Source organism: Ambystoma mexicanum, chromosome 6p, assembly GCF_040938575.1.
Source record: "Ambystoma mexicanum isolate Mex_15411 chromosome 6p, UKY_AmexF1_1, whole genome shotgun sequence".
Lineage (NCBI taxonomy): Eukaryota > Metazoa > Chordata > Amphibia > Caudata > Ambystomatidae > Ambystoma > Ambystoma mexicanum.
The window spans coordinates 156,849,690-156,863,311 of record NC_090935.1 but is presented as its reverse complement, the minus strand read 5'-3'; the positions used below and the strand labels follow the sequence as shown (position 1 = coordinate 156,863,311).

The following is a 13,622-nucleotide window of genomic DNA, read 5'->3' as shown; positions in this document are numbered from 1 at the left end:
GATGCTGAGGGGGCTGAGCCACCGGGAGTGGAGCCGTCGTGGGAGCCAGGGTCTGAGCTGGACCCAAAGCTGGGACACCAGATGGAACTTGTGGCAGTACCGGAGGGAGCATGTCCCCGATTATACCCCAGAGGATGGTGCCCATCTGTGGCGATCTTATAACGGTGAGGAACTTCTCAAAGAATCTATCTTCACAAGCAGGGGGGGCGGGCGCCCCTACACCCTAAGTGGCTGAGCCTTGTGGCTGCGGTGTCCTAGGCCGTCCCTGTCTCGCCAAGCCGGGGGATGCGTACATCCCCAGCGAAGTGAAGGGATGAGACGTGGACCAGGTGGCAGGCGTTGTCCAATACCATCTGGATGTGCGCTCCCCTGGCTGATTTCTCTGCGGATAAGGCGACTGGGGAGCTGCCATCTTGTCTGGCCCGGTGGCCATTTTATCTTGCTCCGCACCTCGTGCCTGAGGCGGGGTGGTTGCTGAGCTTGGTCCAGTCTCGACCTGCACACTGAACAGAAAAAGGTTTGGACCATTCTTGCAACTCAGCCCGCGACCTGGGAGGCAGTGCCCTCGGCCATGGTGTCGGTAGTGCTGTGTACAGGCGCCCCCTCGGGCCTTGTTCAAGGGCGAAGTCCCTCTGCGGTGATACCGGTAGGATCTTGCAACCCTCCAAATCCCCCCCCTCCTAGTAACACCCTCCCTCTTCTCGGCTCATGGTCCCCTTGCCGGTTTTAGGACCTGGGAGGTCCCTCCTGCTTTGGCGTTTCCCAGGGAAGGAGTCACCCTTGGGGGGGTGCAGAATAGAACAGAGAACCTACCTTGGGCCTGGTCTTCCTCTTGACTTATGCTTTTACATTCTCTGGAGGTGTTCTGTCAAAGAGCTCTCTACCTACCCAACCAATTCCTCAGGGTGCGCAGGGTCAAGGTCTTGTACGTGGAACAGCTGTCCCAGCCATGGTCTGGGCCAAGGCACCGGAGGCAGAGTGCGTGAGGGTCAGACGTCGGGAAGGAACCCTCGCGAGCCACACACCTATTGAAACCCACCGTAGTCAACATGCCCCGGGGAGGAGCGTGGCACCAGAGGACACTGCAGTACCTAACAATTGGAGACAAAGAAGTAAGGAATAACTTCCTCAAGGGAAGGGCGCGTGGAATTACAAGGCTGGATTCCAAACCCAGGTGCACTGGTGAGTCTCATGAGATAGATATAGCTCCATCTCTATACATAAATATAAAGTCCTGCCCGACTCAAACACTCAGCTCAAACCGTTTAACCTAGGAATGTGAAATTTGGAAGGTATATCATTTTCATGATGGCACTCACTAAGGATGGATTTTTGGGACATTCCGTCCCTAAGTAGGTGAAAGGGGGTGAATTATTTTATGAGGATACCTACATCTCAAAAAAAAGGAAATGTTAGACATTCACAGTGGCATTTAGATCCTTCAAAAGTATGGTAACATGTTTTAACATTCTATGAAAATGTCCAGTTAAGGGAGGTGGAAAGGGGGGGGGGCGTAATTTTCTTTTTTTTTTTTGGGATGCCCATACCTCATAAATCAGATGTTTATAATAAAGTGTGAATTTTTACTTTTCAAAGTAAATTTCCGAATTGCTTCTTAAAATTGGTAACGCAGAGTATCCCGTATTTGAGAGCAAAATTGTTATCCCTTCTGACCTTAGTACATTTGTCCATTCTCTAGCAGACCTTGCATCCAAATTTTATCCCAACATAATAAATCTAATGGAGAAATGTACACAATGGCTATGTGAGCATGCCATTTTAACGCCAAAGACCAGCATGGCTGCTGTAATCAATAAGATACTTGCCAATTCTTTTGGAGGAGTCCAAATCTGTAAACTGTGGTTCAAAGTGATTATGCAGCTCACAACCCTGTTGAGTTCTTCAAAACTTTAAATCCTTCTGGTCATCACAAACGCAAAGTGGGAGTACCTGTAATAATATTGCAGAACGTCAACCCACCTTCTTTAATGGCACCAGATTGCGATAAAAAGCTCACCACAAAAATGTGATTGAGGCTATGGTGCTAACGGGTTCTAGCTAGGGGGAGTCGGTGTTCATACCACAAATACCTCTTATACCTTCAGAATATCTGTTTGAATTCAAAAGACTTCAGTTCCCCTTAAAGGTTTGTTCCGCCATGACCAAAAAATCTGTAGGGCAGACTTTAAAATGTAGCGAGGATTGACCCAAGGGAAGAATGCTTTTCGCAAGGGCAGTTTTAGGTTGCCTATTATAGAGTGAGCTCAACTAACTCTGGTAATCCTAGTACCTGAAGGGAGAACCACAAATGTAGTTTACAAAGAAGTACACAAGTGTTTTTTCTAGGTTGCAAATGCCAAAGAAGTAATTGAATTTTTATTTTTTTGTCTACCTCATTGTCTGTAATTACAAGACGAAAACCTTTCTGGATGGCCATCAATGGAACTACTATCTTTGTTTTGTAGCCTATATGCCCCGGCTGACATCTGCAATAAACATTGCTTATAACGTTAAGATGTCAACCTGTAAATTATATTTCGTCCAGTGTAAAGTTTTATTTTGTCAACTGTACTGAAACGTGCACCCTAATATAGCAATATTCATTTCTCAAAGTGTTGCAGATATGCGAGGCGAAAAGAGGCATAGACCCCACCTCTTATTTTAACACGAAAAAGGAATTTCCACACACAAAGGACTGCACCACACATTGTTTTAATGGAAGAATTTTACATTTTCCAAAATCGTACAACAAAGAAACAGTGCCCTTTTGGATAACACGTGTTTCAACACAACAGTGTCTTTGTCATATCAGGGCTAAATCCCACTAATTGATATTCTATGTGTTCAAGTTCGGAGAACAGTGCAGTCTCTGGGAAAATCCCTCCTCAAAAGAGTGACACCAGAGTTAGCTCTTTTGACCGAAAGATCATCCAGGGTGGCTCACCAGCCCTCGAGCGAGGAGTCTGTGGTGATGGTGGCCTGCTGAGAGGGTAGCCGGAAGGGCTTGCCCATCCGTAGGTTGCAGTCCATGACCACCAAGTTGGGTCCGGGTGGAGAGATGGAGGAACGTGGATCATCTCGGATTGCGAGCCCTGCTCCTGACTCCATGAGGCTGCGAAGTGCAGCTCAATCCTTCTCATCCTTAGTCTTGTGTGGCGGCATGGCTAACAGAACTGCCTCTTGTAGACCCAGGAGATGTTGGTGCCACCATGCTAAGGTCGAGTTGAGGCCAAACGGGAGGATTTTGTATTGGAAATGGTAGCCCATGATCCTAAACCGTAGGAAAGAACAATGGGGCTGCCAAATTGGGACGCGTCCTTCAGGTCCAGGGAGCACATCCAGTCTCCCTTGTCCAATGTCTCCGCTATAAAAGCTGGCGTAACCATATAATTTTTGCAGGGGTAAGGAGAGGTTGAGGGTGGAAAGGTCCAGCGCAACTCTCAGGCCCGCCTGGTGGTTCTTCTGAATGGCGCAAATCCTGGAGTAGAAGCCAAAGCCTTGCTGGGAGGCTGGAACTTCCTCCACTGCCTAGCTCTCTACGAGCGACCGGATCTCCACCAAAATAGTTGCTGTCCCAACCTGTGGGAGGGGAGAAGGGAGGAGAGGCTGGGATGGGAAGGCAGTACCCCGTGGATACTACGGAGAGTATCGCGGGGCCCCCGAAATTCTGGCATCAGAATTGTGCATGGAACGCAAGCCTGCCCCCCACCGGAGACACGTGGACCCGAAGGGACGTGTCATGCCTTCTTTCCCTCGGAGGATAAGGGAGACTTGAAAAAGCCCTTACTCTCCCCCCTTTTTCTTTGCGCGGTTCTGAGACTGCGAGCTGTTTAGATGTTGGGACCACGTTAAATGTGGGTGTGAAGATTGTTTCAGAAGTTGCCCAAAGAGGTTTACAGGTGAATAAATGACTGTTCATAGCTTCTAGAGCAGCCTTTTCGACAACTGTTTAAAAAGCAATGGAATAATAAATCCAAGTTATTTACAAAATGTTTAATGGAGGAGCTTGGGGCACCGGTAAGTATTGCGACTCATCGCCACCCTTACTCTGATTTTTCAAAGGACTTGGCAGGTTGGATGGGGGTCCGAGGTAGGGTGTCCATCTGTTGGATCCATTAGAAGATGCCCCAGGAACTGCAGGTGCTATCAAGTTTCTGGTTGGATGCAGGAGCTGAGTGCAGCTCTTTACAGTGAAGAAATGCAGCAGCCATTGATGCCAGACTCGTTCTGACACTCTAACAGATGGTGGGGGTCGGGGGGTGTTTCCAGTGACGGTCACTGCAACGCAGCCTTGAGTCTCACCAATCGTGAACAATGGAAGCCTTCTAGAACAGGACCTATTGCTGCTGGGACACACATTGCAGGAAGGTGACTTGTAGAACTAGCTGGAGATCACCAAAGTTCCGGACAAAAACACGGTGTTGGGCAAGATTGTGTGCAGTACCCTTTGGATGCACTACAACCCTGACCACCTGGCAATAGAACCCTCCCTTTGGTATAAGTCTGCACTATACAGGTTGGTAGCATGTGGAGCACCCAGGCCTATCTAAAGAGGCGTCAATGTGAGCTGTAGGGGAGTTGCACAGAGATCCACAGTGGCAAGTATTCAAAAACTCTAAAATACAAGGTTTCTTGAGTAAACGATTATTTATCAGTCAGTTATAGTGAGCCTTCTTCAGAAGGGAGCAATATAAAACAATACACAAATATACATAAATAATAGTTATCTAAATCAGCAAATACCCATTTGGGGTGACACACAAGCACTACCTACACCCTCAGGTGACTTCAATAGCTAGGGTGCTGTTGGCATTGATATATTACTGTTGCATTTAGAATATTCTTGGGAGTAGTGTTCAAGAGAAGAGTTCAGAATTAAACAAGTATTCACACAGTTAATCTTAAGTAGGTAAGTACTTTCAATACAAGCCCCCAATGTAAAGTCAATTAACCCTTTCCTGGAAGAAAGGCAAAACACATAAGCAGAAGAGAAGTCATTCAGGGATCCAGGCCAATGTTAAGTCCGCAAAAGTCCAGGTGAACTGAAGCGCTTCTTGCAGGTAAGTAGAAAGTATTTTCCACTGTTTAAAAAGTCTTGGTAGAATAGAAGAAATCAAGGTAGGGCCACAAGCTGATTGGGCTTGTGAAGTAAAGAAGCTGCTAGCAACTCTACAAATGCAACAAAGCAAGTCTCCAACCAAGACAAGTGGCAACACAACAAGAGGTAAGTTCTTAAACTTTGCAGTACTTTTAGGTTGAAGAAAAAGTGCAGCAGATGACTTCTGTTCCTGTGCAGCTCTGCAGATCTCACTGTTCCTGGGCCTCAGTCATGAGGACAAGAGGAAGGACTTCTGGGGACTCGTGCACTGCAATTGGGACAGTCACCGCTCACAACCGGCGAGCTTCAAACAAAGTGGCTGTTTGGTGTTTCAACTCCTTGCGTCTACCGCAAATAGCAACACTGCGGTTTCTGGCTGTCGAGATGGGCTTTTCTTGTGTCTGGGATCCTGCACTCTGTTGAAGGGGCTCAGACTCTCAGTCCTGCTTCCTGGGAGTCCAGAGGATCTTCCTGGAGCTCTTGGCCAGCTTAAAAGCAACGCACATGAACAGGTGTTTCTCTTCCTGGCTATCCGGTTCCATCAGCGACAGCAGTGGATACTTGATCAGCATTGAGAGAATGTCCAGGTGGCTTCCTTTTGAAGTTGATTGGTCCCACCAACTCAAAGGGAGAAGTGCTTGCTGGAGCTTCTGTCGACAGAAATTTGGAGTTTAAGCACAGCAGCAGGGCTTCACCGGGCAAACCAACGGTCCAGGAGTTGCAGCAGGCGCCCTTTTCAAGTTCTTCTTCGGATTCCTTTGTCCAGTGGTCGACTGTCTTCCAAGTCAAAAAGCCTTGTTTTTTTATGCTGCTTGCTACCATTCAGTCCAGCCTATCTGTCAAGTCACCCAGCAGGGTGGCTGTCCTTGCCGGACAGCCAGCCGGCCAATCACCAGAGAGTGCATCCTGTTTTCCTAGGAGACTAAGCACTGGAAGTTTTGGGCACCTCCCTTGCTTCCTGCTCCCGCCAGACACCCTGGAGCCAGATGTGGGCTTCACTCGTGAATCCCGCCATAGGCAAAATGAAAAAAGGGTCCAAACCTGGTTTGGCGTGCAGAGTATATCTCAAGGAGGACCGTTCCACAAAAAATGCCAAAAGACTACCAGGGCCATTTTGACAAACATGCCACCCATGGGTGCCTTAACGTGGCTGGGAACGCAGCCCATGGTAAAATCCCATAATAGTAAAAAGTAAACCACTGCCACCAGCCATTCAGTGGGGAAAGGGCAACATAAAAATGTTACATGAGAAGCTAGACAAAGGGGATACTAAGTAACCACTCCAGCACCCTATTGTAAGATAGATCGTGTGCTGGGTCTAGAAAGGTACAAATGTAAATAGTCAATTTCACTTTACTGCTCTGGGAAACAGTAGTTTATCCCAGAGAAGGTATTTAAACCTTTGGGAAATGTGGAAAGACTTCCCTGTGTCACTGCACTGAAGGTGTCGTGTGATTCAATGTAAAAGATGATGCATATGGAGTGTCAGACTCCACAACCAAAAGAAACTGGTACAAAATCACATTAAAACACGAGTGTGTGGAAAAGTCTCTCACCAGGGTAAAAAGAAATCAAGTCCTCAATCCAGTAAAGTGGCTGGGGGTCTCTAAGGTAGAAGGAATTAGTACATTTATGAGAATTCTCCCTAACACACAGTAGCCCTAAACTGAGCTGCTCAGTCCACCGGGTGGCTGGGCAACACTGCTGGAGGCTGCAGACGTTGACTGTTTGGTCCCACCTGTCCAGAGGGTTGAAGCAACAGCAAGGGTCTTCTGAGATCAAGTAGTCCAGGGGGGCTTCACTGGGACTGCCGCAAGAATGGTTGCCAGACCTCTTCAGGATTTGTCTTCAGTCATCTGCCCCACTAGTAAGGATACTTGGCTCCTTCTGATCTGCTAGAATGGCTGCTGGACTTCTTATCCCAAACTCAACCGTCCAATAGCAAGGATCTGCACCGCTTATGCACACCAGTAATTGTCCAATCGGGGACCACTGTGGGGCTGGCTCATGCATGCACACTAGACATATGGGTGCCAGTATGTGGGATGGTCCAGACTGCCAAGCCCCCTTCCTGAGCCCATAGATGCATGGCATGCACTCTCTCGCAAAAACCACTGCTTTCCCAGGCAAATGCATGGCCATAAAAGGGAGACAAGGTAGTATTCAAATTCACAACCAAGTCATGTATTAACTCAGACCCATATAACTAAGGACGACAGATCAGGTCTTTGTCTCAACAGAACCCGAAAGCTATTTGGTCAATCATTGGTTGCAAGATGGACTGTTGGGAGCATATAACTGTTAAACTAGAAAATTCATCCTTTAGCCCCTAAAGCACTCACCCCTGTTCAATGTGTTGATGTTCGCTTTCCTTGTTAGTGTATCACTAGAGGCAATTTGTAAAGCAGCAACATGGTACTCTGTTCTCACTTTCACACTATACTGTTGTATAGACACAAAGCCAAAAACAGATTCGCAAGAGGCAAGCAGTTTTAAAACATTCACAACTGTAATTTCAGCTTACCCACCACGTAATGAGGTACTGCTTCCTAATGTATGCTAAGTATTTGAATGGAAGGAGATTCACAAAACTCACAAGACATCCGTTACAAAGTAATCATGTACAATTTTTAAAAAATATTAATTCGGGTTCTCCCCATAACTTCGGCTTCATCCACTAACACCAGGTTACCCGCCCCAGTCCCACCACCAGTCCGATCTGCCATGGCTGAAACATTCTTTCCCCAGTGGCATAGCATTTAACTGAAGCCATTGTATAGAAAAAATTACTCCTAACCATCTATTGCTCATTGTGCCAAAATGGTAAGACGAATGACATTTCAAACAGTCTTCAACAATATGAAATGCATAATTTAAGCTTATGCATTCTCATATTTCATGTGAGCTATGAAGAAAAATGCACCATTGCTGTAAAAATTAAATGGAAGTAGTGTTAGGGTGTTTTACACCAGTTGCTGCCTGTGATGGAACTTGGAAAACCCACCTTTGTTGGCGGAGTTTACACCTTAGTTTAGGCCTGAACCACCAAAAGGTTTGATAGCAATGAGTGAGCAGCCAGATTTAGAATGAGGGAGAATGGATGTAGTGAGTCACACAGTACATGAAGCATGCGCTCAGTTCAAGGAAACATTGACGCACTACAAGTTATATAAAATAATTATATATACAATAAGGCTTTAGAAATAAGTCATGCAAGTACTATCCACACAGTAATATCACTAGAATTAAAAGGTAGCACACTTTAAACAATTTAAAGCAGCACAAAAGTGAATCTATCGAAACTGTTTAACTTCATATAGACTCGTGTAACTTCAATTAACCCTTGCCAATCTTTAAAAGTCCAACCCATACTTTTTAGAGCCAAGGGAGGTACTGGGGGTTCAATGGCCAGGCGTTCAGGAGGCAGGTGTTCAACTTTCAGCAGAGTCTATGAAGGCTTTCTTCAGATTTCCAGGTAACGGTTTAATTGGGAGCCCAATGGGTTGTTCACCCAAATGGGACCCAGGGTGCTGTTGAGGAGGGTGCAAGTAACTGCTTAACTACAGCTCTCCTTGAACACAGCAAGAATAATAGAAGTACCTAGGCTTGAGACAGTACCTTTTCAATGAAGAACATGATACAGCAGGCTGGTCCCCAAGGTTCGGAGACAGTTGTCCCCTGTTCATTTTTTTTTGGCTTGAATGGTTGAATGAGCTTTAGAGGGAACAGACCTGCATTCGAGCAGTACGACTCCTCCCCACCCCCCAGCAGTGGATCTTCACGCCACTGGTGCATTGGAGCACATCACAGGCTTTGCGTTCAGCGACTTGTCGTCCCGTAGACTTCTCTTCAGTTCTTGGTCCTCTACTTAGCTGAGGGGGCGTCTCGGAGCGGAAAAGTCTCATTGCACGTCCAGAAGAATGCCCTCAAAGTTTCATCTGGAATCGCACTTCTCAAGACATTGCACTGTAAAAAGGCACAGGTCCCAGGGTATTGGGGGTTTGCAGCCCGGGAGGGTCCCAGCTCTAGCTCTTTGTCCTACGAATTTCTCTTTGAATCTTCAGTCCAGTGCTCTACTGAGGTTCAGCTCCAGGAGCCTCACCTTTTATGCAAGAAAACTGGCTGAGCCCATCAATCGGGCCTTTTTAATGCAAATCTGGGGATTAGCTGTTCAGGGGACCCGCAAGCCTCTTCCACTTCAAACTGGTTCCATGCAGTCACACTGCAGGACAAAGACTTGGGGATTTTCGGCTGACTCCCCCTCCCATCCACCCAACTTCCTGTCCTTTCAGGCACTCTGAGCCTTGGCAGGCTTTAGAGGGTATGGCTGCCAAAGACCAGACCCATCAAGACCTCCCCATACACCCCTCTCCAACTCCCCAACGCAGGCAGGTAGAAGGCTCAAGTAAAGACATGTCAGGGCTTAAAGTACAGCCACCATTTTTGGCAGATTGTGACCCTAGTGTCCCCTACCACAGCTGTGAAGACAGCTTGCGGTAAACGTCCAAAGTAGTGCAGAAAGGTGCACTGCTGCCAGCCTGTCAGATGATCTTAGAACAGTAACTAGAAGTTACTGGAAAAGGGACACCGCTTCCCATCAGCACTCCACATAAGGTGGGGTGTGCTGATCTCACAAAATAAAATGCAGGAGGGACACAAGGGTGTTGCCCTGACCTGGTAATGTGATAACACAGGTTAGATAAAAAGCAAAGGTCAAGGAGCTTCCACCAACACTGCACAAAGTGCTGTGTGCTGCAATGGGAAAATACAGATGCCATAAAAGTTGGAGGAAAGCATCACTCCATTAAGTACCAAAAAGAGTTAACAAGGGTGCCCATATAAAGCGTAAAATGAGTGCGTGTGGAAAAAGGTTCCCACTTAGGGGAACTGGTCAGAAATCCAAGAGTCCCACAAGAAATCATGGGGGGGGGGGGGGTGTCCTGACTCACAAAGTGCTTATAATTACTCTAAAAGAAAATGCTACCTAAAGTGTTATTTTTCAGAATTTCTTTTGCACATGGATAGACATCAGCAGTGCATGACGGATTTGTTTTTCCTATGACTGTGGTCGAGTTATGGTTGCTTTAGAAAAATATTTTTCTGTTGTCTTGGGCTGCTGCCATAATGTCCCTTTTAAACGTTCTCCACAAAATTTTGTATTTCTGTTGAAAACTTCTTTACCAGAACAGCTTTTAAGCAAATAATCATGCTTCATGTTTGACTCATAACTGCAATGCATTTCACTGTCTGATAATGTGGCATCCAGGACTTGAAACCATACCCAAAATTAATCGGTTGCTAATTTTACCTTTTATGAACCCTCAACATTCCCCTAAATGTGACGTTCACACTTAAAAACCCACCAGATTACTGGAAATAACATTGTGTACTGATTGCTTAGTCCTAAATGATTGTAATACATCAAACCTAGTAACCAGCTACTCTCTTCCAAAGCTATGTAATTTACCTACCTGTATTTTTGTTTATGCCGTTTGCAGAAAGCAAGTTTTGGCTACAAAAGCAGAAGCGGAGAAAGATGGTGTGAAGGTCCCCACCACATTGGCGGAGTACTGCATTAAAACTAAAGTGCCTTCCCATGACAACAGTTCGGACTTGCTTTATGACGACTTGTATGATGATGATATAGATGATGAAGATGAGGAGGCAGAGGATGCAGAATGTTATGACGATGACGATTCTGGGAATGAGGAATCGTGACCTACCTTGGATGGGTGCTCTACGTCCTCTTCCCCCTTAATACCCTGATGACTCAGGCCAAAAAGGAGTAGCGATGATCTACCGGCAGCCAACAAAAGCAAATATATATATGGGGGGAACAAAAAACTTGTCTACTGCTGTCTCCTATTGTGTGGATCTCGATTGCTCCTTTTTACGGACCTCTTATGGAAAGCAAGAACATCCAACGAATGCCCCTGAATTGTTGCATTCTTTAACACTTCATCACTGTATTAAGATTTTTTTTAAGAAAACCTCCCCTTTTAGGAAAAATATCCCAAAAATAGTTAACACAAGAAAAGTTTGTTTAGATACTGTGAGGAAGTAAAACCTTCACAAATCTCACATCAAGGTGTTTAATGTATTTATGAGCCGGGGCACCCCATGGATGCCGGACCTTAAGTCGTAAGTAATTTGTAGCATTAAAAATTGAAAAAATGCCAAGGTTTAGCTGATCAAAAAAACAGTGATAGTGTGTGCACATAAGTGTTTATTTCCTTTTTTTTTTTTTTTCTTTCAATCCTTGTGGTGGTTATTTTTTGTTTAAGGTGTGGGGTGGAGAGTGATAAGCTACTGTGGGCTTGATTGAATGTTACTGAAAGGTACAGTATTCAGTATCCTTTGTCATTTGCATATATGTAGATCTATCTTTACAAATTGAAAGATATGTACATATATAGCCTATACATAAAACACATTTCTCTAGTTTTACGTCGCAGGATAAAGTTGAGGCCTGGATGGTCTTGATTCTTTTTTTATGTTATCAAATGATTGTGAATTTGAGCCCTGAAATAAACGTTTAATATTTAACCTTTGAGCATGATCCCATTGGCATTTTCTTCCTCAATTATTCCATCAAACAAAGCTGTAAATCTTTATTGATATTTTATTAAAAGTTGCAAGTTTGCACATAATTGCTTGTATACCATTTAGACTGTTCTAGACTACATTCAGAGTAGCTACATTCTATAGAAACCTTTGAACATTTGCAGACAGCTTTTCCATATTTCTGCTGAGTTGGAAATCAGTTGGAGTGGTCCCAACATTTCAAAATGGGCAGGTAATTTTGAACATTGGTGCGCATCGGAAATCTACATTTTCTGCAAGCCGACATGACCTGCAGATTTGTGCTCTTCATTGGCCTACTCACATTTACCATACCATATTTTAATGCATCAGGCTTGCATATCTTGGTTTCTAATGTAGTGTCGGTTGCTGTCTATGGTACAGTGGTTAAATGTTTTGTTGTGCTGTGGCCGCTGTAGCCACGTTTCTCAATAGAAGCACCATCAGGAAGTGACTACCCTTTACCCTTGGCCAAGGATGTCTTTTGTTCAAGGATCATTTGGAGTCCACCATAATTGTTACTGGGATTTATATGCCACAGTTTCCATTGACATGGTGTCAAAAACCCAAGGGGCTTTCCCAACCTACGCCCCAGGGAGCTTCTACGCAAGTGACCAGGGCCGGGCCATCGCTTTTCGATCCCAATCTTGGGGGTGGACAAGCGAGCGAAGATCACCTGTGGTAGGCATGGTATTCTCCCCCCCCAACCCCCTTCTTGATGGTGACCTTGCCAACCCCCGCCTCCCCCCCCCCTGCCTTTAGAAGGGTACATTCAAGAACACACACCGTCCTTTCCCTAAACACTAGTCAAATATTGAGATGACTAGGCAATCAAGCGGAGTACTGAGTTCCCATGAGAGATGCCAATGGGTTACTGGGACGAGGAAAATGCAGGTCAAGGCACACCAACTTAACCAATGGACAAGGCGCCACTTACTATAAAACTGCCATGTTGATTGGCAGACATGATTTCTCTGATGATTGCATCAATAAAGCCAAGTAATCTCAAGGTTTTCCCATTCTAAAAAAGAGTGCAAATGCCAACTCCGCCATCACTAAAAGTAATCAGTGGTGTTTAGACATTCAATTGGGCTTTAATGCTAAACTTAATCTTCATTGCAATAAAATTGCCTCACTACAAGAAACTATCCTACTCTCACAGCACTACTGAGGTATATGTTCCTCACCTATAGAACACCTCCATCCCTACCTTCAACGTTAAAGAGATATCGGAAACTGAGCTGTCTGATATTGTTCAACACTTCAAGCCATCCCCCTGCCCTGATGACATCTATCCTCCTGCTAAGATTAAGGATGTTTTTTAGCTGCCTAGCCTCTCGTCACTAAAGTGGTTAATTCCTCTTCTACCAATTGAGTTGTTCCTGCTTCACTTAAAAATGTTTGGATAACCTCTGTCTTGAAGGCTACTCTTGACCCAGGCTCTGTGGATAATTATCGCCCCATTACTAATGTCACCTTCCTGTTTAAAACTTTGGACAAAGTCACCTACAATCAACTACAGCAACACATAGCAAATAATAGTCTACTTGGCTCATTAGTCTGGTGTGTGTTTCTCATGGCACAGACAGCCTTGGTTGACTTAAAATCTAATTTGTCACATTGTTGACACAGGACGGATTGCCCTCCTAATTTATATACCGGACCTATTTTTGACCTTCTTGATCGCGTCAGCGTGCTTTATACCTTCGAATGGATTGTGTCCTCCCACGTATTCCTTATCTTTGATATTTCCAAAATCCACCTTTGCTGTTTCGGAAAACTTTTTTTCAGCAGGGGGCGCTGTGCATCGATGCCTGTTGACTAGATGTCCCTCGGAAGCCTCCGTCTCAAAGTAGTAGTCACCGAAGGTATATGTAGTACGCGCAGCGCCCGTTGGCCTTAGTTCGGTTATTCTGCGCTTGCGCTTCGGATGCAGTATGCC

General features: G+C 45.4%; 1 protein-coding gene across 1 annotated transcript in view; it reads left to right on the top strand.

The window, feature by feature from the left end:
• Positions 1 to 11,651, top strand: part of UBE2R2 (ubiquitin conjugating enzyme E2 R2) — a 193,046-nt gene extending 181,395 nt beyond the window's left edge. Inside the window, exon 5 of the mRNA XM_069626861.1 lies at positions 10,597 to 11,651. Within this exon, the coding sequence (XP_069482962.1) occupies positions 10,597 to 10,816 (220 nt within the window). The 3' untranslated portion in view covers positions 10,817 to 11,651. The remainder of the gene's footprint in view (positions 1 to 10,596) is intronic.
• Positions 11,652 to 13,622: the final 1,971 nt, after the last annotated feature.